Below are 27817 nucleotides of genomic sequence, written 5' to 3' on the forward strand. Positions count from 1 at the left end.
GATGGTGTAGAGTAAGAGATCAACTCTGGACGTTAAATCCAGCTGACATGACTGCCATGTCTCCAAATCTATGTCCCACCCATTAGCAATTTGTGTCTTTTAAGACAGAAGCTTCAAACTTTGGCAGTATCACAATTGCTGATAACAAACCCAAAGACCCAGACTCATTGAAGTAAATGAAGCATTGGCCTTTATAGGTATACCAAGTTCCTCAAGTGATTCTGTTACATATTAAAGTTTGAGAACCATTGCTTGACAGTCATGAAATAAAAGGAAAATGTTCCTAAAAGATGTGATTAAAAACTTTTATTAGCTTGAATTTTAGCTTGGATTTTTTGAACAGAGTTGAGAGGAATTGTTTGCAAAAATAGCAGTTGAGTAGGTATTTTGAGAGGTAGGATGCCTAACATGGGGCACAGAGCTCAGACAGAGAAGCACAGGGTCAAATAAGTAGGTATTTTGAGAGATAGGGTGCCTAACATGGGGAACAGAGCTCAGAAGGAAAAGCACAATGTCACAGGGGAGCTTAGTGATGGTATAGGAAGGTATACTGTGAACTTAAGATGCTGAAATGGTTCTCTCTCCAGGAGTAGATCATCATTTAACAATAAACTTTTAAAAAACTGAGTATCCTAATGTAAATGTCTATGTAACTCATACAGTGAATGTATTACTAGTAGGTAAAATAAAAACATATCTTGGCCTGGCACTGTGGCTCACGCCTGTAATCCCAGCACTTTGGGAGGCTGAGTGGGGCAGATCACTTGACCCAGGAGTTTGAGACCAGCCTGGGCAATGTGGCAAAACCCTATCCCTACCAAAAAATAAAAATAAAAAAATTAGCCCGGCATGGTAGTGGCATGCGCCTGTAGTCCCAGCTACTTGGGAGGCTGAGGTGAGAGGTTGACTTGAGCCCAGGAGACAGAGGTTGCAGAGAACTGTGATGGTGCCGCTGCACTCCTGCCTGGGCCACAGAGCCAGATCCTGTCTCAAAAACAAAACAAAACAAAAGCAAAGCAAAGAAAAAACCCATATATTTCTTATGGTTTCCCAGTGCCTCTTCAAAGCGCATTGAGTAGGTGTAATCCTCGCCCCTCCCATACGATAGTGGGCAGACCCCATGACTTTTACTAGCCAAGATAATAATCAAAACTCCACCTTGTCTTTAATGGCAAACCTTCCCCCAGTTGGTGTGTGCCTCAGGCTGTCCACTTGTGGTGGGAAAGAGAAGAAAAGAGGTATGGTTGGTGTCTTCTCTCCACATTGTGTCATTTCTCTTTTCTTCTCCCATCCCAGCTGGCCCACCAGTTTCTGACCTCTTGCTGTTGGAGGAATGGTAAGGAACAAGAAAGCTCTTACAGAATGGACACTGATGTAATCCAGTTTTGCACATTCTATGCCTGGTGGCTGTCCAAAATTGATGCTTTTCCTAGGGCTTGCTTGGGTCCTTTGGAAGATTGTTTCCCTGAAGACTTCTCTCCTATCATACATCTCTAGTTGCATGCATTCTTGGTGTTTGCTTGTGATGCATTTGTAGCCCCCGTCTAGTTTCCTGCTGGTAGGGCCCTCTACTCTCTAAGTGATTGTGTTGGACAGAACCCCAAATGACCCTTGGCTGGATCTCTCCCACATGGCACACATCGGCTCTACTGAAAATGCTCATGACTTTCCTGGCCCGAGAAGCCTTGCTGATTCCAACACCACCTTACCCTGGTGCACCAGGCTACATTAACATCCTTGGGCCAGAGTCAGGCAGTATCTTCTGGGTCTTCCAGCTCCATTTAAGTTCATGAAAATGGTCATTTAAGCTTTCTGAAAGGTATCTTAAGAAGCCTTGGAAGAAGTAGCAGCCCTTCCCTCTTTTTCTTCCCTATAAGCAAAAGTGGGAATTCTCCTTGATAAAATCCTCCCCCAAAAAATCTCTTCAAAAATCTTGTGGATCCAATAATCACGGAAATGGTTCTCAGAATTTTCATGATAAGGTCTGCATATGGTGATCTGGTTTTGGAATATCCCTTTTGTTGTATTTGATTATCCCAGTGAAACTTTTTCTCCCCAACATCCTGTTACTATAGTTTCAGATATCCTGTCATTAGGCCATATTTGGGGTCATAATTCAGGGCACTTTTACCTGTATTGGGGGCCTCTTGGAAAGAGGAGTATATTATTGGAAAACAGTAAACAGTTAATACTTTATTTTGATTTTTTATTTTATTGGTAAAATTTATTTCAATGCAAACCATACAGAGACAAGTACATGGTGGTAAATGTATAGCTCAATAAATCTAATGAAATAAACACACCAACATAACAGATCAAGAAAGAGGACATTACTAGCTTCCAGATGCCCTACCATGTGGCTTCCCAGTTTAGTTCCCTCAAGGATAATGAATGTTCTGACTATTAATGCCATAGATCAGTTTTATCTTCTTTTGGAGTTTATGTAAGTGGAATCCTTTCTGTCTGGTCAATATTATGTTTCTGAGATTCATCTATATTGTTGCCTTTAGTTGGAGACTGTTCATTCTCGTTACTGGATGGCCATCGTATGAATATACTTGGGCAGTTGATATTTGATCAATTAATTTCTTCCCTCAAGGGTAGCTCAGAGATTGACTATGGCCTCCCTACACCATCCCTGATTTCAATCTGAATCCATAGGAAGATTCTCACCTTACTCTAATGACTTGCATTGAATGTCAGAAAACAGAAGTTAGACTTTTTCCAATTTTTAAACAACGTACAGAGGTAGGCTTTTTCAGGGAAGCAGTTTATTATTTATTTCCATACTTTGTGTTTTATCCCATCAATCTGCTCTTTCAATTTGGCTTAGAGTCATAGAATGTTCGAGCTGGAGAAACCACATTTTCTGAGAAACATTTTACATAAATTCTGATAACAGTTGTATGAACTTCTATTTCTTCAGGAGTCATGACAAGTTTTATCACATAGGTCCCAAGAAAAATCTAGGTACAGTAACAACTGGAGATCACGAATACTTTTCTGAATATTTCTTGCATTGTACTTTATATAATGAGTTTGTTCTTCAATTAAAAAGTGAAAAGCATCAAAGCATGATAGATTTTTTACCTGAGAATTAAATGGTCTTTTCATTCATATTTGAATAAAAATTCAAATTTAAAACTTTACCATAAATTAAATAATGTTGAAAACTTGTCAGCACCTACTTCATAGATTGATACCCACACTATAATTTAGAATGTGGAAGTTAAAATAGTATCTACATCCTGAATAATAAATAATATGCACTAAAGACTTTTCTTTTATGGAATTCTATTTGGTAAATGCTAAAATATCATTGGAACATTACTTTAGATTAGAAAATATTTTATTAATAATTCAGACAGAATGTGATATGGTTTGGCTCTGTCCCCCCCAAATCTCATCTTGAATTGTAGTTCCCATAATCCCCACATGTCACCCAGTGGGAGGTAATTGAATCATGGGGGCAATTAGTCCATGCTGCTATTCTTATGATTGTGAGTGAGTTCTCATGAGATCTGATGGTTTTACCCAGGGCTTTTCCCCCTTTTGCTCAGCACTTCTCCTTGCTGCTGCCATTTGAAGAAGGATGTGTTTGCCTCCCCTTCCACCATGATTGTAAGTATCCTGAGGCCTCCCCGAACTATGAGTCAATTAAACCTCTTTCCTTTATAAATTGCCCAGTATTTGAGTAATAAAGACATACTTGACATACTTGAGTATGTCTTTATTAGCAGTGTGAGAATGGACTAATAAATACAGAGTGTCTTAATCCATTTTTCATTGTTATAAAGGAATATCGAGGTTGGGTAATTTGATAAGACATTTATTTGACTCATGGTTCTGCAGGCTCTACAAGAAGCACGGCACCAGCATCTGCTTCTGGTAAGGACCTCATGAAGCTTCCACATGGGGGGAGGCCAAGGCAGAGCAGGCATGTCACATGGCAAGGGAGGGAGCAAGAGAGAGGGAAGGAGTGCCATTCTCTTTTAGGCAGCCAGATCCCACAGGAAATTAGAGTGAGAATTCACTCAGTCCTACCATATGACACTAAGCGACTCATGAGGGATCTGCCCCTATGACCCAAACACCTCCTACCAGGCCCTACCTCCCACATTAGGGATCAGATTTCAACATGATATTTGGAGGGAACTAATATCCAAACTATGTCACAGAGGTATGTGTGCAACCTCATTCATTTATGCATTCATTCAACAAAATGTATAGTGAACACCTGCTATGTGCCAGGCACTGTACTAGGCTGTAGATACGACTCATAAATTAGAGGAATATTGCCACAGTCCTTAGGAGCCTAGTGCAGTTGGGGAATAGATAAGCAAACGGATAATTTCTATACCTGGTAATTGCTACTTTGATAGGGCAAACAGGATTTTGTTTGTGCTGTAAAAGCATATGAAAAGTACAAAGTCAATCCTTGGGAAGTCCTGGAATCTTTCCTAGAAAATGATATCTAAGGCGGATAAAAAGGTAGCCAGATACAGATGAGAAGAGAAGGTGGGCCAGAAATTTTGAAATACTGAACCAACTGGATGTCATTCACTGACATAGGGTAAATAGTGTAGGTGACTGGATTGGAAAATGAAAAAGGAACTAAAAGTAATTAAATGAGCTAGGGACATGAAAACGAACACTTGAGAAGTCCTGGCGAGAAGTCATCATTAAGACAATATAATGAAGTGGAAAGTGGTTGGGAGTCAGGCTGACTTGGATTCAAACCCTAGTTTCACCACTTAATAGATGTGTTAAGTTGAAAAAATCCTTCAACTTTTCAGAGCCTCGATTTTCCTCTTTGTAAAATACAGATAATAACATGGATACTATAAGGGTTTTATTTTTGTTGTTGTTGTTGTTTTGAGACGGAGTCTTGCTCTGTTGCCCAGGCTGGAGTGTGGTGGTTACAATCTTGGCTCCCTGCAACCTCTGCCTCCTGGGTTCAAGCGATTCTCCTGCCTCAGCCTCCTGAGCAGCTGGGACTAAAGGTGCGCACCACCTTGCCCGGCTAATTTTTGCATTTTTAGTAGAGACAGGGTTTCACCATGTTGGCCAGGCTGGTCTCGAACTCCTGACCTCAGGTGATCTGCCCGCCTCGGCCTCCCAATATGCTGGGATTATAGGCATGAGCCACTGTGCCTGGCCCGGACACTAAGATTTTAGGGAGGATTAAATGGGATCATGCATGTAAATTCGCCTATCCCAGTCTCTAGCACATACTGAACGCTCAAAAATGGGAGGTTTTGGTATTTCAGAAGAAAATCAGGTGTCAGGGAGGGTTAGTAGTAACCTTGAACTATATTCAAAGACTAAAGCTAGGAAGATAGGAAGAGTTTTACAAGATCCCTTTGGCTATATAGTTAAAGTTATTAGCAGTTAGAGTTTCCCTTACAGTTAACAAGTGAACCATAAAAGTGAATGACTTGTGGTTCCTCAGATAAATTTCTGTTTTGTGGACATAATTGTTGACCAAATGCACTGAATGCAGGGATGGCCAGTAGCAAAATTATAAAGCAGGCCTGTTTGTCTTCAAACACTCCTGTGTCAACTTGTCATTTTCTTGTAAAAATGCAAAATAGACTACTGAGTAGAGGTGATCAATTACAGAAATGCATTTACTTTGGCTTTCTTCTGAAACCTAATAAGATGACAGTAAAGGGACTTTTTTTAAAGGCAGAAACCCACAATGATGATGAAATTAGAAAGGAAGATAAGAACAACAAGATTTTGGAATTCAGAAGCCATATAGACAAGAGGTAACACACCTGAGACAGATGATCCCTAAATTTGTCTTGGAGAAAACTCAGAAGTACCTGACTACATCATAGACCTCCCAAACAGCTTCCAAATGCCAGTTACTGCTGAAAATGGGGATAAAGCTAGGGTCAAAAATAGGAGGATTGGGTTATAAGTCTGTATAAGTAGTTGTTAGATCCCTATATCCTCTCTTCAACCCTGTATAGCCAGATAATGGCCCCTCTCCCAGCCTGGCAGAGGCTGGATAAGGTAATAGAGAAAGTTACTTTCTGGAGAACGTTTGGCACATTTGGGGATGGAGTTCAGTAATATAAATGAAGGAGTAGTGAACATTTTTGGGAACATTTATAACCCAACAAAACCCCATGTCTTTTTACCCCCATTCTAATTCCAGACCACTAGAGATTAGAAAATTACACTCTGGGGTATCTGAACACCTCCAGAGGAAAGACACAAAGATTCTGATGTCAAGAATGACCCAACTAAATGGCCCACCCAGATGACCCAAATTGAAGCTGGTGGACAAGAAGCTTCATTCGTGGGATCAGAACTTCCAAGAAGGTTTTTTAGTACCTCTCTCCTAAATTTGAATACACTACCAAAGATTATCGGATATCTGAGGAGAACTGCCAGCATAAAAGGTAGAGACCAAAGCAAACAAACAAAGAAAATAATTCAAAACTAACCAAGACTATGCTGGGAGAAGAAAACTATTATTAATATCCATAGAGCGTAGTACAGCCACTATGGAGAACAGTATGGAGGTTCCTCTAAAGACTAAAAATAGAACCATCATATAATTCAACCATCCCACTGCTAGATATATACCCCAAAGAAAGGAAATCCGTATATGGAAGAGATAGCTGGACTCCCGTGTTTACTGTAGCACTATTCACAATAGCCAGGATTTGGAAGCAACTTAAGCGTCCATCAACAGATGAATAGATTTTTTTTAATGTGGTATATATACACAATGGAATACTATTCAGCCGTAAAAAAGAATGAGAAATGTCATTTGCAACAACATGGATGGAACTGGAGGACCTTATGTTAAGTAAAATAAGCCGGGCACAAAAAAGCAAATTTCACATGTTCTCACTCATTTGTGGGACCTAAAAATGAATACAGTTGAACTCAAGGAGATAGAGCAGGAAGATGGTTACCAGAGGCTAGAAGGGTAGTTGTGGTGGGAGGTGGGGTGGTTAATGAGTACAAAAATATGGTTAGATAGAATGAATAAAATCTGATAGTTGCTAGCACAACAGGGTGACTACAGTCAATAATAATTTATTGTACATTTAAAATAACTAAAGGAGTATAATTGGCATGTTAGTTACACAAAAAAAGGATAAATGCTTGAGGCGACGGAAATACCATTTATCTGGATTTGCTTATCGCACATTGTATACCTGCATTAAAATACCTGCCGGTTGTGGTGGCTCATGCCTGTAATCCCAGCATTTTGAGAGGTTGAGGCGGGCAGATTACCTGAAGTCAGGACTGTGAGACCAACCTGACTAACATGGAGAAACCCCGTCTCTACTAAAAATACAAAGTTAGCTGGGCGTGGTGGCACATGCCTGTAATCCAAGCTACTCGGGAGGCTGAGCCAGGAGAACCACTTGAACCTGCGAGGCGAAGGTTGCGGTGGGCCGAGACTGCGCCACTGCACTCCAGCATGAACAACAAGAGTGAAACTCCATCTCAAAAAAAAAAAAAAAGTCTCATGTTCCCCATAAACATAAATACCTATTATGTACCCACAAAAATAAAAATAAAAACTTTTAATTGATTCACATCTTTAAAAAATACCCACAGAGGCATAAGACGAGATATTGCACCCACGAAACAGTCTTATGCTATTTTAGAAAGGAACATTGAAGAAACAGAAAGGGAGCTCTTGGAAATTTGAACAATATACAATAGCAGAATAAAAACTTCAGAGAAAGTTTAGATGATAAACTTGAGCCAATCTCCCAGTAAGCAGAGCAAAAATATAGAAAATAAGAGTTAGAAACTGAACAGAAAAAATTAAAGGAAGAATAAAGAATTTTTTATTCTGCTATTATATATTGCTCAAATTTCCCAGAGCTCCCTTTCTGTTTCGTGAATGTCCCTTTCTAAAATAGCATAAGACTGTTTCGTGGGTGCAATATCTCCTTTTATGCCTCTGTGGATATTTTTTAAAGATGTGAATCAATTAAAACTTTTTATTTTTTATTTTTATGGGTACAGAATAAGAAGTCCAACATCTAAATAAGAGGAGATCCACAAAGAGCAACAGAGAAAAGAGAAGAAAGGAAATAATCAATAAAATAATTCAAGAAAATCCAAGGACATGAGTTCTCAGATTGTAAGAGACTACTTGAGTGACCAAAAAATAATAATAATAATAATAATAATAATAATAATAATAATAATGGAGTTAGACCCATCCCAAAGCACATTATCTGTGCAATTTTAAAACACTGATATATTAGTTTGGTAGAGCTGCCGTAACAAAACACCACAGACTGTGTGGCTTGAACAGCAGAAATTTGTTTTCTCATGACTCTGGATGCTAGAAGTCTAAGATCGAGGTGACAGCAGGTTTGTTTTTTCCTGAGGCTTCTCTCCTTAGCTCGCAGGTGGCTGCCTTCTAGTTGTGTCCTCATATTGTCTTCCCTTGCTCAGTGTTGCCTGCGTCCTCGTCTCCTCTTCTTAAAAGGACACCAGTCATATTAGGTGAAGACTTGCCCATTAGACTTCATTTGACCTTAATTACCTCTTAAAAGGCCACGTCTAAATACAGTCATATTCGAGATTACTGGGGGTTAAGGCTTCACTGTGTGAATTTTGGTGGAATGGGGGGCAGGGGACACAATTCAGCCTATAAAAACTGGACACAAAGTGAAAATCCTGTGTTTCTGTGCTCAGAAGACAGGGAGTAGTCATACACAAAAGTCAATAATTAAACTGGTTTCTCACCAGCAATTTGGGAGACTGGAAGTTTGAAGACACAGAGCAGTGCCTACCACATTCAAAAGAGAAAAGAAGCCGGGCATGGTGGCTCAGGCCTGTCATCCCAGCACTTTGGGAGGCGAGGAGGGTGGATCACCAAGTCAGGAGTTTGAGACCAGCCTGACCAATGTGGTGAAACCCTGTCTCTACTAAAAATACAAAAATTAGCCAGGCGTGGTGGCACATGCCCATAATCCCAGCTACTTAGAAGGCTGAGGCAGAAGAATCACTTGAACCCGGGAGGTGGAGCTTGCAGTGAACTGAGATTGTGCCACTGCACTCCAGCCTGGGTAACAGAGTGAGATTCCATCTCAAAAAAAAAAGAAAGAAAAAAGAAAGAGAAAAGAATTCCAGTCCAGAATTCTCAACTTCACTGTGTCAGAGGATATGAAGTAAACAAATATTCATCTCTATATTTGCCAGTCCCTGTGGACTTAGGCCAGATCGTATGAATAATAGTCACAAAAGGAGTATGAATGGGATAAGAAGCCACTTCTAGTCTGACACAATTAAGAGTGGTTGTGCCTTCTCTCACTCTCATCCCCTCGTTCTGACAGCTGAAGCAAAGGACTTTCAACTTCTGGAACTGCCCGATGAAAGTAGCCCTGTGTGAGTGTTGGCTGGCCTGCTTTGGTCTGGGATGCTAGTAGAAATAAACTCCTCCATATTAAGCTACTGAGACTTAAGGGATATGTTGCTGCAGCACAGACTAGTGTAGCCTGATTACTAAACCAGCCAACCCATCAACTGAATCTATGTATTCAATAAAAACATTTTAAGATATATAAGGTCTCAAAGAGTTCACCCGATGCACACTTTTTCTCAGGAAGCTACTAGAGGATGTGCTCCACAAAAATAAAGGTATAAATTATGAAAGAAGAAGACATAGGATTTAGGAATCAAGGGAATTTAGCACAAGACAGAGGAAAAGGGAATCTGCAGCAAGATCCCTGAGTTGTGCATGTAACATGAAGGGCAACAATTCCAACACAAAGCAGATCACAAGACCCTAGGACAGATTTCTTGAAGAAAATGAAATTAAAAGAATACTAGATTCATCTGAACATATGAAAAGGATATTTAAGCAACTTTTTAAGAGCTTGGGAATGAATTAATGATAAATATATGGTATTATGCAACCAAAACTACAATAAAAATTCATTAAAAATTATAACTCATAAAATTATTAGTTTCAGGGAAAATAAAAAGTTGAGTAGGAATGAAAAAGGAATCAGAGGATACTATAAAGCTCATCTGTGGATATTATTTACATAGTCATAATAATGAAAAAGAAATAATCTAACCAAAATTAAAAGTTGGAAGTGTGGGGAGACAGAAACGGTAGAGTGTATGGGGTATTTATGTGTTGGGGAGGATACCTGTAAATTTAACATTAGTGAGCTTTACTTTAGTATGCCTAAATAAACAAACTCAAGTGTCCAACAGGGCTAGAGAAGGAGCTTACAAGAATGAAACTGTTGTGGTGTGATTCAATAGGGAATAGGTGGGGCATTGGCAACATCACTTTGTAGTATCTCTGCCAATTGATACTACAACATCAATTTGTAGTACCCCTGCCAAAATTTAACAATGGAAAATAGTTAAATTTTAATATGCATACATCTGTTGTTGTGGTTATACAGATATATATATATATATAAAATATAAAAATTTATAAATAAACAAACTCAAGTGTTCAACAGGGCTAGATAAGGAGCTTACAAGAATGAAGCAGTTGTGGTGTGATTCAATAGGGAATAGGTGGAGCCTTGGCAAACTGAAGAACACATTCTGTCTAAAGTGGATGGCCACTACTTGCTCCAGCTGTGGAAACTTGGGCCATGTACTGCTAGATCTAAGGATTTTCTTTTGAGAGATGCTACATATATACATTTTTGAAAATAAAATTATCCTGATTTTAACAACATTGCCTTATTATAGAAAACATACCTTGGAGGGTATGGGTAAGACACAATGTCCTTGAAACTGTATTTCACTGGGTTAATAAAATTGGCTCCGGAAGAAAATAATTTTAAAACAGTAAACCAAAAAGTTAAGGCCTTCAAAACTAACAAACCAAAGGAAAACAAAACAAAATGACAAGAAAAAAACAAAGAAACAAAACCCCTGGACCTTACCATTTTTCTAAGGCATGTTGACATGATAAAATCAAAATTGCTTTGTGCTTATAAGGATCAAAGGTTATGCCTTTGACTTTATAAATTCAGAGAAAGAATTTAATTGGAATTACTTTTGTGAATTAACTGAAGATCTAAGGCAACTGGAAAATTTAGGTTCTGCTAATATCTAGAATATTCAAAGTTTCTGTTTAATCTGACACCAAAAAATCCATCATTTCTCTTGACTTCCAGGTTGGTGGGTGTCCTTCCTGTGTCACATACCAAACGATGTGTTAGAAATTGTCTTCTTATTCATAAACTAATATTTTTTCAGAGTAAAAAGTCAAGCAAGTAAATAATGAGAAAAAATTCGGTGTATTGTATAAACAAAGACAGAAGGCAGACCAATGGTTACCGCGGGCCTGAGCTAAAGAGATTAATTTTACACAGACTCAAAGGAACTTTTTGGGATGGTGAAAGTGTTCTCAAACTGGATTGGGATGATTGTGGCACAACTGTATAAATGTTATTAAAACTCATTGAGTTGTACACTTAAATGAGTGGCTAAGTTGTGCCTTAATAAAGCTGTAATTTTGAAAAAGAATAATGGATGATCAAATCTGTGAGCTAAAGTATGATGAAAACACAAGACATTTACATAGTTTCAAAGTGTCTCCCCATGAGGTACTTATTAACTGCATCAGGGAAACAATAATTTTATGGTGGAGGAACCCTGCTGACAAAGTTAACATTCTAGTAAAAGCACAGGTGGATGTCAGTGCCTCCTGAAGTGATGCACAGAGAAGGATGCAACATCAATTTGTAGTGTCCCTGCCAAAAATACGTAACCTGAATTTAATCATGCTGAAACAGAAGACAAACCCAAGTCAAGGAACATTCTACAAAACAACTGACCAGTACTCCTCAAGAGTGTCAAGGTACTGGAAGACAAAGACTGAGCAATATTTCTGATTAAAGTAGACTGAGAAGTGACAACTGAATGCAATGTGGGATCCTGGATTAGATTTTGGCCCAGAAACAGGTCTTCAGTGGGACAACTGGCAAAATGTGAATAAGGTCTCTGGTTTTGTGAATGGTAACGTATCGATGCTCATTACCTGCTTTTGATCATTATAGTGATAGTAAGACATTAACATTCAGGAAAACACAGTAAAGGGTATATGGGAATCTCTACTATTTTTGTAACTTTTGTAAGTTGAAATTGTTTCAAAATGAGTTAGAAAATTAAAAGGAAGTTTCCTCTTTCAGCTGGGAAAATGGCAATGGATTAATAACAAGAAATTAATGGTGAAGTGATGACTAAAATTCTACATTGCTCAGAAAGCAAGTAAGAAAATCAGTGGTTGTAGAGAAGTTCTTACACGAAGTAATACAAATAAAAATTGTTATATTAAGCATTTTCTCTTTTCTTTTTCTCCCCTCCAAATGAAACAACATGCTATTCTGCATGTTTTTCTACCTAACAATATATCTTTTTAATGACTCTTGTATTTTAAACCTAAAATTTTGATTAAGCTTCACTTAATATTTAAAAAAAAATAGTATAGGTCACAATGATATTTGATGCAAACCTTGGAAAGACACAATCTTCTTGATCCAAGAGCTTTTAGAATTCACAGTAAGATTCTGGTTATTACTCTGCTCAGTTGAGATAGTGAAATGAACATTTACATTCTGGCAACCTCAGAAGTACAATGAACAAAGGACACCACCCAGGTAGGGCAAAGTCCTGTGTGTTCCCTGTTGCCGTTACATGTTTATCAGATGCTTGCTCTGTTTCTGTTATATTACATTATTTTTCTCTTCAGTATTTGCTGAGGAAGAACAAGCAGCTCCTCAGGCAAGTCAACTGTTAACTTTTCAGTTTTTATTTAATCTCCCAGGAATGTAACCCTTAACTTTAAAGAATGTAATGACCATAATGCTTATAAAGCATGTTTCTTAAGGAAATCGTACCTGTTTATTCAATCTATCAGATATGAATGTTATAGAAAATTAAATTTGTCCACTTAAGCTGTAGATGACCTTTTCGCCCTTCTGATCAGAAATTCACCATCTTATAGTATAGATTCTGTTATTAATCAGAATATTTCATTTACACTCTTTCTATCCAACTTCTTCTTAGAGGCTATTCAAAATAAAGGTGCTTCTAACAGTTTCATATCAAAATATGATGCAAAGCCTTGCTCTTCCATGGTATCCTTTGAATGAGCCAAACTTATTTAGCCATTCCTCTGTAGTTAAATAGCTAGGATGTTTCCAACATCTCACCTTTAAAACAATAGTGCTATGAATGTCATAAATGTTTGTATATGTAAATATGTAGGATAAATCCCTATCAGTAGAATTTCAAAAGGTATATGCAATCGGTATTTTCATACTTATTTAAAATTTTCCATCCATGCAAAGGTTGCTAACATATTTATTTAAAATTTTAAAAATAATGTTATATGCCTCTTGTAACCAGTAATAGGATGCAAAGATTTTTTTTTAAGGTAACATTTCTCCTCTTCCCCCATTGTCTCTGTCATCTATACTACTCCCTGAGGTAGTTCATGTTATTGCAAGGGTGTGTATCATCCCAAACATATTGCTTCCACACACATATAACAGCATACATATATATATGTATAGCATATATATGTATAGCATACATATATGAGCACATATTACTATATGCCCATGCACATACAAGCATGTTTTTGTTAATTTTTACTGAAATGGAATCATACTACACAATTATGAACAAACTGCTTCTTTCACCTCATACCACTTATACTTGCTATTCTACAAATCAGTACATATAAAAAAATACACATTTATATATGTAATACTCTATCTGTTATAATTTTCTGCATGCACATGCATGCATATACATATATTCATAAACATAAAACTTAATCTAAACAGGATTTTTTTGGGGAGGCGATATGGTTTGGTTGTGTCCCCACCCAAATCTCATCTTGAATTCCCATGTGTTGTAGGGGGACCGGGTGGGAGGTAATTGAATCAGGGGGCAGGTATCTCCCATGCTGTTCTCGGGATAGTGAAAAAGTCTCACAAGATCTGATGGTTTTAAAAAGGGGAGTTTCCCTGCATAAGCTCTCTTCTCTTGTCTGCTTCTATGTGAGACATACCTTTCACCTTCCACCATGATTGTGAGGCCTCCCCAGCCATGAGGAACTGTAAGTCCAATAAACCTCTTTCCTTTGCAAATTGCCCAGTCTCAGGTATGTCTTCATTAGCAGCATAAAAGTGAACTAATACAGTAAATTGGTACAAGTAGAGTGGGGTGCTGCTGAATAGATACCTGAAAACGTGGGAGCAACTTTGGAACTGGGTAACAAGCAGAGGTTGGAACAGTTTGGAGGGCTCAGAAGACAGGAATATGCAGGAAAGTTTGGAGCTTCCTAGAGACCTGTTGAATGACTTTGCCCAAAATGCTGATAGTGATATGAATGATAAAGTCCAGGCTGAGGTGGTCTTAGATGGAAATGAGAAACTTGTTGAGAACTGGAGCAATGGTGACTCTTGTTATGTTTTAGTAAAGAGACTAGTGGTATTTTGCCCCTGCCCTAGATATATGTGGAACTTTTAACTTGAGAGAGATGATTTAGGGTACCTGGCAGAAGAAATTTCTAAGCAGCAAAGCATTCAAGAGGTGACTTGGGTGCTATTAAAGGCATTCAGTTATATAAGGGAAGCAGAGTATAAAAGTTTGGAAAATTTGCAGCCTGACAATGTGCTAGAAAAGAAAATCCCATTTTCTGAGAAGAAATTCAAGCTGGCTGCAGAAATTTGCATAGGTAACGGGGAGCTGAATGTTAATCCCCAAGACAATGGGGAAAGTGCCTCCAGGGCATGTCAGAGTTCTTCATGGCAACCCCTCCCATCACAGGCCCAGAGGCTTAGGAGGAAAAACTGGTTTTGTGGGCTGGGCCCAGGGTCCTCTGCTGTATGCAGTCTAGGGACTTCATACCCTGCAACCCAGCCATGAACGAAAGGGGCCAAAGTACAGCTTGGGCTGTTGTTTCAGAGGGTACAAGCCCCAAGCCTTGGTAGCTTCCATATGGCTTTGAACCTGTGGGTGCATAGAAGTCAAGAATTGAGGTTTGGGAACCTCCACCTAGATTTCAGAGGATGTAGAAGTTTGCTGCAAGGCCAGGTCCCTCATGGAGAACCTCTGCTAGGGCAGTGTGAAAGGGAAATGTGGGGTTGGAGCCCCCACGCAGAGTCCCTACTGGGGCACCATCTAGTAGAGTGGTGAGAAGAGGGCCACCATCCTTTAGACCCCAGACTGGTAGATCCATGGATGGCTTGCACTGTGCACCTAGAAAAGCCACAGACACTCAATGTCAGCCTGTGAAAGCAGCTTGGAGAGAGGCTGTACCCTTCAAAGCCTCAGGGGCAGAGCTGCCCAAGACCATAGGAATCCACCTCTTGCCTCAGCATGACCTGGATGTGAGACATGGAGGCAAAGAAGATCATTTTGGAGCTTTAAGATTTGACTGTCCCACTGGATTTCAGACTTTTGTGGGGCCTGTATCACCCTTGTATTGGCCAATTTCTCCCATTTGGGATGGCTGTATTTACCCAATGCTGTACCCTCATTGTATCTAGAAAGTAACTAACTTGCTTTTGATTTTACAGGCCCACAGGTGGAAGGGACTTGCCTTGTCTCAGATGAGACTTTGGATTTTGGGCTGTGGACTTTAGAGTTAACACTGAAATGAATTAATGCCGGAATGAATTAAGACTTTGGGACACTGTTGGGAAGCCATGACTCATTTTAAAATGTGAGGACATGAGATTTGGGAGGGGCTAGGGGTGGAATGGTATGGGTTGGCTGTGTCCCCACCCAAATCTCATCTTGGATTCCCATGTATTGTGGGAGGGACCCTGTGGGAGGTAATTGAATCATGGGGGCAGGCCTTTCTCATGCTGTTCTTGTGATAGTGAATAAGTCTCATAAGATCTGATGGTTTTGAAAAGGGGAGTTTCCCTGCACAAGCTCTCTTCTCTTGTCTGCTTCCAGGTGAGACATGCCTTTCACCTTCCACCATGATTGTGAGGCCTCCCCAGCCATGTGGAACTGTAAGTCCAATAAACCTCTTTCTTTTGCAAATTGCCCAGCAACATGAAAACAGACTAATACAGTGGAAGATTACTTCTCCATATCCTCTTTGTCTGCCAACCATATCACCTTTCTTATTTCCTCCCTCCCAAAGGTAACCCATGTTAACCTCTGATTATGATCTAAAACTTACATGTATTTATTTATATAAATACTATTTCTTTATATATTTTGAACATATTAATGCATACACAAGTGTGCTAAAGTTTATATTTCTACTGCTGTCACCGTCTGTAGCTTGTATGATTTACAGAATTTCATAAACAAAAATACATGAAGTAAAAGGAACCATTATGATGTGAAAGCATATAGATTAATATTCTGCTTACTAATAGTTTCTTTTTCCTTTTTCTTTTTTTTTTCCTTTGGAGATGGAGTTTCTCTCTTATCGCCCAGGCTGGAATGCAATGGCATAATCTTGGCTCACTGCAACCTCTGCCTCCCGGGTTCAATTGATTCTCCTGCCTCAGTCTCCTGACTAGCTGAGATTACAGGAGTGTGCCACCAGCCCGGCTAATTTTTTTTTTTTTTTTTTTTTTTTTTTTTTTTTTTTTTTTTGAGACAGAGTCTCTCTCTGTCGCCCAGGCTGGAATGCAGTGGCGCGATCTCGGCTCACTGCAAGCTCCATCTCCCGGGTTCAGGCCATTCTCCTGCCTCAGCCTCCTGAGTAGCTGGGACTACAGGTGCCTGCCACCACGCCCAGCTAATTTTTTGTATTTTTAGTAGAGATAGGGTTTCACCATGTTAGCCAGGATGGTCTCGATCTCCTGACCTTGTGATCTGCCCACCTCGGCCTCCCAAAGTGCTGGGATTACAGGCGTGAGCCACCGCACACAGTCCTAATTTTTGTATTATTAGGAAGGACGTGGTTTCACCATGTTGGCCAGGCTGGTCTTGAACTCCTGACCTCAGGTGATCCACCTACCTTGGTCTCCCAAAGTGCTGAGATTACAGATGTGAGCCCCCGTACCCGGCCTACCAGTGGTATTACCCAGGGATATGAATAGCTAAGCAATGCCTTAGGCACAAAGCAGCACTATTATCAAGATGCAATATGTGAACTAATCTTTCTTCTAGCATCAGTTCAGAATTAATTTTAATCTACCTATTGTATACTGCTGCCAAAAACTCACTAACCACAATTAAATTATGAAAGTACATGTGTAAATTTATGGATAGTAATACACAATCCAAAATATGAGTTTGCTATAAAAATACAATACATGGGTAGAATCATATTACTTATAAGTAACCAGAACTGTTAATAAGAAATTAATATTAAAATTTACTGAATTTGAACTTTGATATTTCCATAACTGAACTAAACTAATTTAATAAGCCATGCTAACAAGTCTAAAATATCAAAGGAGAATAAGAATAAAATTTATTATTAAACATAGAAGCTACACCTAATCAACATACTTTCTTATATTTCTTGATAATACGTTGAATTTACCTTTCGAGCATGTTTTGAAGAGGTAGTCAATCTTTATGTCCCTTTTGAAGATATGATGAAATAGTTACATCTCTATTATGGAATAACATGAAGTGGTTTAAAAAATGAATGATGGGCTGTCTCATAGCAACGAGAGGGGTCAAGTGACACAACCAGCTGACTCCCATAGCGGAAGTCACTGTGGGGGCCAGTTCTGGAGCTGTTGTAGCCTCGGTTGCCTGGCCAGGGACCCGAGCCGAACAGTTATCTTCAGAATGTCGGGCAAAGACGGAATTGAAATCTTTCCCTCGCGAATGGCACAGACCATCATGAAGGCTTGTTTAAAGGGAGCACAGACAGGTCGAAACCTCCTGAAAAAAAAATCTGACGCCTTAACTCTTTGATTTCGACAGATCCTAAAGAAGATAATAGAGACTAAAATGTTGATGGGCGAAGTGATGAGAGAAGCTGCCTTTTCACTAGCTGAAGCCAAGTTCACAGCAGGTGACTTCAGCTCTACAGTTATCCAAAATGTAAATAAAGCCCAAGTGAAGATTCAAGAGAAGAAAGATAATGTAGCAGGTGTTACTTTGCCAGTATTTGAACATTACCCTGAAGGAACTGACAGTTATGAACTGACTGGTTTAGCCAGAGGTGGGGAACAGTTGGCTAAATTAAAGAGGAATTATGCCAAAGCAGTGGAACTACTGGTGGAACTAGCTTCGCTGCAGACTTCTTTTGTTTCTTTGGATGAAGCTATTAAGATAACCAACAGGCATGTAAATGCCATTGAACATGTCATCATTCCCCGGATTGAACGTACTCTTGCTTATATCATCACAGAGCTGGATGAGAGAGAGTGAGAAGAGTGCTATAGGTTAAAGAAAATACAGGAGAAGAAAAAGATTCTAAAGGAAAAATCTGAGAAGGACTTGGAACAAAGGAGAGCAGCTGGAGAGGTGTTGGAGCCTGCTAATCTTCCAGCTGAAGAGAAGGATGAGGATCTTCTGTTTGAATAATCTTTCCTGTTCTGGTTCTTTTAGAAACCCTAACACTGGCTTCATTTTAATTCATAGTGTGTAGGTTTGATTTGTCTGGCTATTTGTTTTTTGGCCTAAGAATTTCACTGGTTGTAAAATTTACCTGGATGTCTGTTTACGGGATTACTTTTGCAGAATCATAATTTAGCAACCATTTATCATGGATGAAAGAGATCTGTAAAACCTGCCTAGGAACTTAAAGAATTTACTCTGAAGCGTTATCCAAAAAAAAAAAAAAATGAATGATGTATGACCGGGCGCGGTGGCTCACGCTTGTAATCCCAGCACTTTGGGAGACCGAGACGGGTGGATTACCTGATGTCAAGAGTTCAAGACCAGCCTGGCCAACGTGGTGAAACCCCGTCTCTACTAAAAATACAAAAATTAGCCAAGTGTTGTGGCGGGCGCCTGTAATCCCAGCTACTTGGGAGGCTGAGACAAGAGAATCGCTTGAACCTGGGAGGCAGAGGTTGCAGTGAGCCAAGATCTCACCATTGTGCTCCAGCCTGGACACCAAGAGTGAAACCTCGTCTCAAAAAAAAAAAAAAAAAAAAAAAAAAAGATGAATGATGTATTTCTAATTCTAGTGAGAAGGAAAGAGTATCAGTGCATATTGTCAAATGAAGAAAGCAATCTCCAGAGCAAAACCTATGTATGTTCCTATTTATTAAAACAAAAGCCACATATGTATCAAATGTACGTTTCTGTTATAATTTCATAAATGCACATGTATGCAAATACATATATTCATATACATAAGACTTAGTCTAAACAGGAATATTCTTTCAGGAGGAATCTTGCTTCTCCTACAGAAAAATATCTAACACGGCAGGGGCAAACATAATATTGGACCAAAATAATCTGGACCTTTGTCTATTAAATTGCTCACAGTGTTTATATAATATTGGTGAAGGGAAGTAAAACTGAGGTTAGTGAAAGAGACTCCACATTTTACCCTAATACTTTTCTACTGTTTGAATTTTTTATAATTATAATACATTCAGATATAATATATAATTTATATATAAATAGTATATATGTGTGTGTGTATATATATATTTTTAAATTTTTAAAAATAAGAAACAAGGTCTTTTTCTGTCACCCAGGCTGGAGTGCAGTGCTATGATCATAGCTCACTGTAACCTCAAGCTCCTAGGCTCAAGTGATCCTCCCACCTCAGCCTCCTGAGTAGCTGAGACTACTGGTGCATGGCACTATGCCCAACTAAGTTTCAAAATTTTTGTAGAAACAGGGTCTTGCTATGTTGCCCAGGCTGACCTTGAACTCCTGGCCTCAAGAGATCCTTTCCCCTCAGCCTCCCAAAGTGCTTGTATTACAGGCATGAGCCACTGTGCACAGCCTACTTATATTATTTAAAAAACAATTAATCAAATAAGTTGGTTAGGATTAGTTTCAGTGGCATAAACAGAAACTTAAACAATGTGGAAGTTTATTTTTGTCTCCTTCTACCAGTTGAACACACAGTGTTCATCCCCTCAGGAGGACACAGCTTTTGAGGTACCATCTTGGAAGCAGAGACCAGCCCTCACTAGACACAAACTTCCTGGCACCTTGATTTTGGACTTCATAGCCTCCAGAACTGTGAGAAATAAATTTCTATTATTTATAAATTACCCAGTATTGGATATTTTGTTGTAGCAGCACAAAAGGTCTAAGACAATGACTGAGAGACAGAGCTATAAGACTCAAAAGACCCTGGTCTTGAAGCCAGAAAGACCTGGCTTTGCCAGTAGCATGGTATTTCAATAAAGTATGATTAAACACTCTTTGAGGGACTAGAAAGGGGAAGGAAGAATGGAGATGGATCATTTGTTTCATGCCTTTTACTTACATTTAAGGAATTATGAGCAGGTGCCTATGGATTTTTGGAATATGCTTCTCTAACACTATAAAAACTAGAAAGTGAAACTTATAGCCACAAATGTCAGTTTGAAATTTCTAATGACAATAGAAGAAATTATGTAGACTCTCTCCTAAACTATTACACCATCAATCATTGCAACACATTTTTTTCATTTTGCCCAACTTCTACTCCTGTCATTCTGCCCACTCCTATAGTATCTAAAATGTAGTTTCTGTTAGAGAGAATGGTGCACCACTCAACTCATCAGCTTGAGGGCTTTGAATGGTGTTTTCTTTTTTTTTTTTTTTATTTCATGGCAAGCTGACTTACAAGTGACTCAATTGTAAGCTAAGATTTATTTTAATCACCAAAGATAATGAATTCAAACAATGTTACTTACAGCCCTTAATATCACAGCTCCTAAAAACATTGAAATGCACATTTTTCACCTGCTAGTCATCTTCAATAATATTCTGGAGAGGAAACATTCTTTCCTGTCCTTACAGTGGTTGTATATCTTAAAAGAGGACTGTATGACACTTGAATATTGATATTCTACCTTAACCAAAGCAGTCACAAGAATACAAGCCATTGGCCTCTGGTCTTTTAGATATGTTTCCAACAAGTTTATATGTACCCAATGAAAAATGTTAAATAAACTGATAAATTTTAAACATTTAAAAATATTTTATTTATTTACTTGCCACAGCTAGATAAGAGGAACTGGGTTACTTTTGAAACTCTCAGTTTCCTTTCCTCTAAACCAGTAGCTATTGCTGGCCACTAGTATGTCGTTTCCTTTGCAGGAAGTTGCAAAAATGAGAAAGAAAAAAAACAAAAAACAAAACCAAGTTGGTATTATTTTTAGCTTTCTTCTTATTTGGATATAGCTACAGTTCTTTTTCTTATGGTGATTAACTTAACTATTCAAGAGAGAAAAAAGAAGCAAAGGGGACTAGCAGGGAATTAGTAGGGAATTGTGCCAAAGGACATATGGCAAGGTTATTGTCAAAAAGCTGAGCTGCTGAAATCCAGACAGTTTAAGAGCTTATCTGCTCTGCTCTTCTCCCACCTAGGAGGACTCTTACTACAATGCAAAGACTCAAGTTTCACCTTAATTGGGTCTTTCCCAGGCCAGGTATTAGTGCCCTTGGGAAAAAAGTTTAAGCTTCTCAGCTTCAGATCTTCCTCTGAATATTAGCACTATGGTAACAGTGGTACCTAACCCTTTGAGGGTCCAGGGTTGTTTTAATGGTGAATGATTTACAAACTGAGTTTAAAATAGCAAGGAGGATCCAATTTTGCAAAATTTCACTTAATTCTGCTTAAGAAAACAGTATATTATATTAGCTTAGATCAGGAGTTGGGAAACTGCTACCATTTATTGTATAGCCTGCAAATGGGTTTTACATTTTTAATACACTGGAAAAAAAAGTAAAGAAGACTATTATTTCATGATGTGAAAATTATACGTGTTGAAAGGAAATCTTTAGAGGTTAATTGAGCAAAGAATGATTTGTGAATTAGGCAGCCCCCAGAACCAGAGTAGGGTTGGTTACAGCTGGGCATTTACCTTATTTGAACCTGGTTTGAAGAGTTGGCTGCCTGTGTTGGCTGAAGTTTGGCTGCTGTGACTGGCTGGGACTCACTACTTGTTACAAGAGTAGGTTACAGTCCGTTTTACATATCAAGTTGAGTTATAGTTTTTTATGTACTGGGAAACCTTTAGGGCAAACTTAAAATATGTAAGGAGGCAGCTTTAGGCCACACTAAATTTAACGTTTCCTCCTTTCGGTCAACCTCTCAATTTTGAGAGGATGATTAATTTTGAGGTTGCCCAAAACTTTAGGCATTGACATCACTTTTTTTTTTTTTTTTTTTTTTTTTTGAGACGGAGTCTCGCTGTGTCACCCAGGCTGGAGTGCAGTGGCGCGATCTCGGCTCATGCAAGCTTCGCCTCCCGGGTTTACGCCATTCTCCTGCCTCAGCCTCCCGAGTAGCTGGGACTACAGGCGCCCACCACCACGCCCGGCTAGTTTTTTGTATTTTTAGTAGAGACGGGGTTTCACCATGTTAGCCAGGATGGTCTCGATCTCCTGACTTCGTGATCCACCCGCCTCGGCCTCCCAAAGTACTGGGATTACAGGCTTGAGCCACCGCGCCCGGCCTTTGACATCACTTTTTATCATCATAAATAGAGTTATTTTGTCTCTAATCCCATTGGAAAATAGCAGAACACTGGGTTTTGTAAGGTGGGAACAAGGAAACAGAATAGGAAAAAAAAAAAAAAAAAAAAAAAAAACGGATTGGTTAACATCAGATTACTTTTTTATTTTTTTTGAGATGGAGTCTCACCCTGTCATCCAGGCTAGAGTGCAGTGGCACGATCTTGGCTCACTGCAACCTCACCTCTCGGGTTCAAGTGATTCTCCTGCCTCAGCCTCCCGAGTAGCTGGGACTACACGCGTGTGCCACCACGCCCAGCTAATTTTTGTATTTTTAGTGGAGACAGGGTTTTGCCATGTTGGCCAGGCTAGTCTTGAGCTCCTGACCTCAGGTGATCCACCTGCCTTGGCTTTCCAAAGTGCTGGGATTACAGGCATGAGCCACTGTGTCCAGCCAAGATTAGTTTTTTGTAAGTAATCTGTTGTTACTTCGGATTACTTTTCTGTAAGGGATAGAGCAGAGGGGACTTCCTTATTATACTGGAATCTCCTGTTTTCAGGAGAAGAAAAAAAACTCATCTATTTTGGGACCTGCTTTTTAAAGTTTTAGTTCGATTTTGTGGTGCTTAGCATGAGTGACTCCATTTTGGTTTGGTCTGGTCTACTTGGGACTAGTGCAGGAGCTCAGTCCAAAACAGTGGCCTCTGTTTAATACAGAAATTCAAATTTCAAACTTGTAGACATTCGATTTCTCTCTTGTTATATAAGTACCTACACAATGTCCTTAAATTTGCTTTTTGATCTGTAAAGACTAAGATATTTATCATCTAGTTTTACAGAAAAGTTTGCAGGTCTTCTGGTTTAAAAGAGCATGAGATTTAGTGTCAAGCAGATTTGGATTGAGCCCAAGGGCTGCCATTTACTGATTGTATGACTTTGAGCAAGGTATTTGTCTTTTCTAAGCCTCAATTTCCTCATCTATAAAATTGGCAAACAAATAGTATTTACCTTGGAGAGTTAAATGGGATAATGCATTTAATGTGCTTAAGGCAGTGCCTATCAGATGCTTAGAGGCTCAACACATTATTATTATTGTTATTGTTGTTTTAACCTAAAGTAAATGAGATGAAACAAAATAGCAAAGCTAAATGAGAAGGAATTTTTAAGTTACATCAGAAACTGTAATAGATCCTAAAATATTATAATGAAGAAATTTCATACTTATTTAAAAAGGCATTTTATATTTAACAATGAGAAAGTCTTACTCAGGATAGATAACCCTCTTATAAGTTAAAAAAAAAAAAAAAAAAAAAAAAAAAGCCTAGTGCAGTGGCTCACGCCTGTAATCCCAGCTCTTTAGGAGACTGAGTAGACGGATCATGAAGTCAGGAGTTCAAGACCAGCCTGGCCAACATGGTGAAACCTCGTCTCTACTAAAAATACAAAAATTAGCCGGGCGTGGTGGTGGGATTAGTAGTAATCCCAGCTACTCAGGAGGCTGAGGCAGGAGAATCGCTTGAACCCGGGAGGCAGAGGTTTCAGTGAGCCAAGATCATGCCACTGCACTCCAGCCTGGGCAACAGAGCAAGACCCCATCTCGAAAAGAAAAAAGAAATAAAAATAAAAAGTCATGCCCAGCTATTTTGGGAGAACTGAAATTATAAATCTATCTGAGAAAATAAAATGATAGGACTCCACAGAATCCATGGATAAAAATTTGACTGAAGAGGAATATGGAACAGACTAAAGGAAAAATTTTATCAAGCTGTAATCTTTATACTTGTACCTAAGGCCAGAACTTGAAACTGCTGAAGAGAGTGTTTCTCTACAAATGCACACAGGCACCCCATTTTGATGCACAGATAGGCCTTTATTTCTTTTAAGAATAGCAGCTTTATTGAGATAAATTTCACATATGATACAATTCACCAATTTAAAGTGTACAATTTAATGGTTTTCAGTATAATCAGAGTTGTACTACCATCACCATAATCAATTTTAGAACATTTTCATCACCATCGCCCAAAAACCATTGTAGTCTCTCCCCAGCCCTCCACTCCGGGAAACATTAATGTACTTTCTGTCTCCATAGATTTGCCTATTTTAGATATTTCATATAAATTTCATCAAATATTATACTCATTTGCACAAATATAAATAGCTTTTTTCACTTACCATAATGTTTTCAAGATTGATTCATTTTGTAGCAGGTATCAGTCCTTTTTCCTGTTTATTGCCAAATAATTTTCCATTGTATGGATAGATCATATTTTGTTTATCCATTTGTCATATTTTGGTTGTCTATCAATTGATAGATATTTGTGGTGCATTTAATTTTTGGCCAATGTGTAAAACTTATTTTGCTCTGACTGAGGCTACATACTGTTACAATAATGCTATTAGGTCAACTTGACTGAGCTGGCCTCACAGGTTACAGGTTGCTCATTGTTAGAGATGAGACTTTAGACCAGACTGGACAACATAGTGAGACCCTGTCTCTACCAAAAAGAAAAACAAAAATTAGCCAGATGTAATGGCATATGACTGGAGTCCCAGCTACTTGGGAGCCTGAGGTGGGAGGATAACTTGAGCCCAGGAGTTTAGGACTGCAGTGAGCTGTGATCGTGCCAATGCACTCCATGCTGGGCGACGGAGTGAGACCCTGTCTCAAAAAACAGAAAGAAGGATTTTAGCATAACATTCAGCCAGTGCCATATTGGGAACCCACAAGAATGTACTTTAAAAAATATGTAAAAGAAGGTGGTGAGGGCTGTCATAGCTACTATTCAGGCAGTAATGCGGTGCTGAAAGGACATCAAGCAAATAGTGTGATGCCTGTGGGTGCAATGTTACTCCTTCCTTTAGGTTGTCAAAAAAAATCAATACTTCATAGCATTCCTGAAATGAAAAAGCTTGTGAACCATTGTGTTTAGCTTCACAATCTATTTTGGGCTGCCCATCACAGCTTTTCTCCTTTGGTAGAATAAAGTGAACTGAACCACCATGCCTAAGGTATTTGCCTCATTTCTTCCTCAGGTGGTTAATGATTACATTGTCAAAGCTGGCAAAGCATTCAAGTCCTGATTTCTCAGACTGAGTGTATGTGTGAATATATTATACTCATTTGCACAAATATAAACCCCCTGTCTTAACTGTGTTCTGCAAAAGGTGTGATAAATACCGCAAAGAAAACTTTCAAGTTATATATCCTTATCAGTAGAACTAATGGAATACACACAGTGTATTTTATGGGGAATTTCAGAGAAGGAAGGAAAAGTCAACCTTTTATTTGGCACCAGGATAGTAGTAAAACATTCTATTTGTGCATCAGATAGATTTTTATGACCTAACCTGGACAAGTAACTATTGGTGCCTCATGTTTGAAAGAGGGATAACACTTCACAGGGTCATTCTAAGAATTAAATATTGTCAAAACACATGAAAACGTTCTCAATCTTGTTAGTAATCAAGGAAATGCAAATGAAGATCACAATGAAGTCTTCTTTTGTACTCAACTGATTGGTGAAAAATTAAGGCCTGATAATATTGACATACAGACCAATGAGATCTCTTATAATTTGCTGGGAAAATGTATCAATTTGTACAAACATTTTGAAAAATAATTGTGCACTTCCTTGCAAAGTATAACATTTGAATAACCTAGGACCCAGCAATTCAACTCTTACACAGACTCCCAAGAGAAAGTTGCACACACATACATCAGGAAAAATGTTCGTAGCAGCCCTGATCATAAGAGCAAAACCTCGAACAATTGAGAGGAAATGAATAAATTGCCCTGTAGCCACACAATAGAATACAAGACAGCAGTGATGCTGAAAGATATAGCAAGCCTCAGGAGTTTATATAGTATATGGATAATTTTATGAAGTTCAAAAACACCCAAAATTAAACAACATATTATCTAAGTACATACGTGATATATGTGATAAAACTAAAAAGAAAAGACGGAATGATTGGCAATCCAAAACCAATTCATGATTGTTGTTACTATCTTACAGGACAGGCTGTGGATTGGAAACAGGGTTGGTGCACGCAGGTACATGTAACTCACTGGTAATGTTCTTAGGTTAGGGATCAGATCAAAGAAGTTCACTATAAATTTATATTAGAAAGGAGGGCTACTATGGATTAGTAATGAGAGTGTCATTAACCAGCAAATATAATTAATGAACTTAGGTTACCTGAGATCCAAATAAATAATGAGAAAAAAGTAAATAAAAGTGATGCATGAATACCAAAAATTTGGAATTACCTATATAATATGTAATAATAAAAAAAGAAAAAAGTGTCACTGGTTATCCTTCAGGTATAAAAATTACAATTAAAATTGTAATGTTATAATCTTCCATTCTTTCCCCTATGAATTAAAACTTTTTTTTTTTAAAACGAGACTAAAAGGTCAGGTTGATAAAGTCTACGCCCTGTGGGAACTGGTTAGGTCAGGCTACCCACTCCAGATTTCCAGCAGGCTGGCCTCAGCCCTACCCACAGCCAGTAGCTTATTAAGGCTATAGGCGCCTGTGACACCTTCAGACAGGTGGTCAGTGCGCCCTAAGGACTCTCCGCAGCGTCGCTCAGGTTCACAGAACACGCCCAGGGGCGTGTCCAGCTTCCGTCGGGGAGAGACCACCTCCCTGGGGGGTGCGGCTAAGGGAAGAGGCAGTTCTTGTCCAGAGCCCAGGTAATCGGGGCGGGATCAACTAGCGTCGCGGTGTGATGACGTCACGCCCGGGCCAGGCCTGGAGTGGCGTGCTGGGCGTGCGCGGCTGCGGTATGAAGTGTTGGTCCCAGCGGTTCAGCGGAGGTACGGACGTGCTGTAGGCCGGAATGTTACCGACTGTCGGATCTGTGGATGAGGAAGAGGATCCTGCGGAGGAAGATTGTCCTGAATTGGTTCCCATTGAGACGAAGCAAAGCGAGGAGGAGGAAAAGTCTGGCCTCGGCGCCAAGATCCCAGTCACAATTATCACCGGGTATTTAGGTAACTAACCATCCCGGTCACAAAATGCCGTGAACTCTGGTGTCCTGAGATTTTGGGGGCTGCCGGTGCCTCTTCTCCTGAGGCATTGGGGCCTCATGATCAAGAGCAAATGGCTTTGAGGTAGGGGCTGGGTCACTTGCTCCTGGTATGGGTTCCCTCTCATCTTGGGAGTTTAGTGATGCCCGGTCCCCTCTGCGTTAGATTCCCATGTCTCAAGTGAGATCGAAATTAGCCTTTGAAACAAGGCTTTGAAGCTCAGACACG

General features: G+C 39.2%; 1 protein-coding gene and 1 pseudogene across 7 annotated transcripts in view; both read left to right on the plus strand.

The window, feature by feature from the left end:
• Positions 1–27817, plus strand: part of LOC126937902 (putative COBW domain-containing protein 7) — a 952477-nt gene that overhangs the window by 871835 nt on the left and 52825 nt on the right. For 3 of the 6 annotated variants that reach the window (XM_050761754.1, XM_050761755.1, XM_050761756.1), the window contains exon 1: positions 27292–27553. In XM_050761754.1, the coding sequence (XP_050617711.1) occupies positions 27400–27553 (154 nt within the window). In that variant the 5' untranslated portion in view covers positions 27292–27399. The other 3 variants (XM_050761753.1, XM_050761757.1, XM_050761758.1) reach the window with 3 other exon arrangements.
• Positions 17625–18740, plus strand: LOC126937905 (V-type proton ATPase subunit D-like; annotated as a pseudogene). Its single transcript, XR_007719894.1, has one exon. The product of XR_007719894.1 is annotated as a V-type proton ATPase subunit D-like (transcript).

The sequence above is a fragment of the Macaca thibetana genome, chromosome 15 (genome assembly GCF_024542745.1).
Source record: "Macaca thibetana thibetana isolate TM-01 chromosome 15, ASM2454274v1, whole genome shotgun sequence".
Taxonomy (NCBI): Eukaryota; Metazoa; Chordata; class Mammalia; order Primates; family Cercopithecidae; genus Macaca; species Macaca thibetana.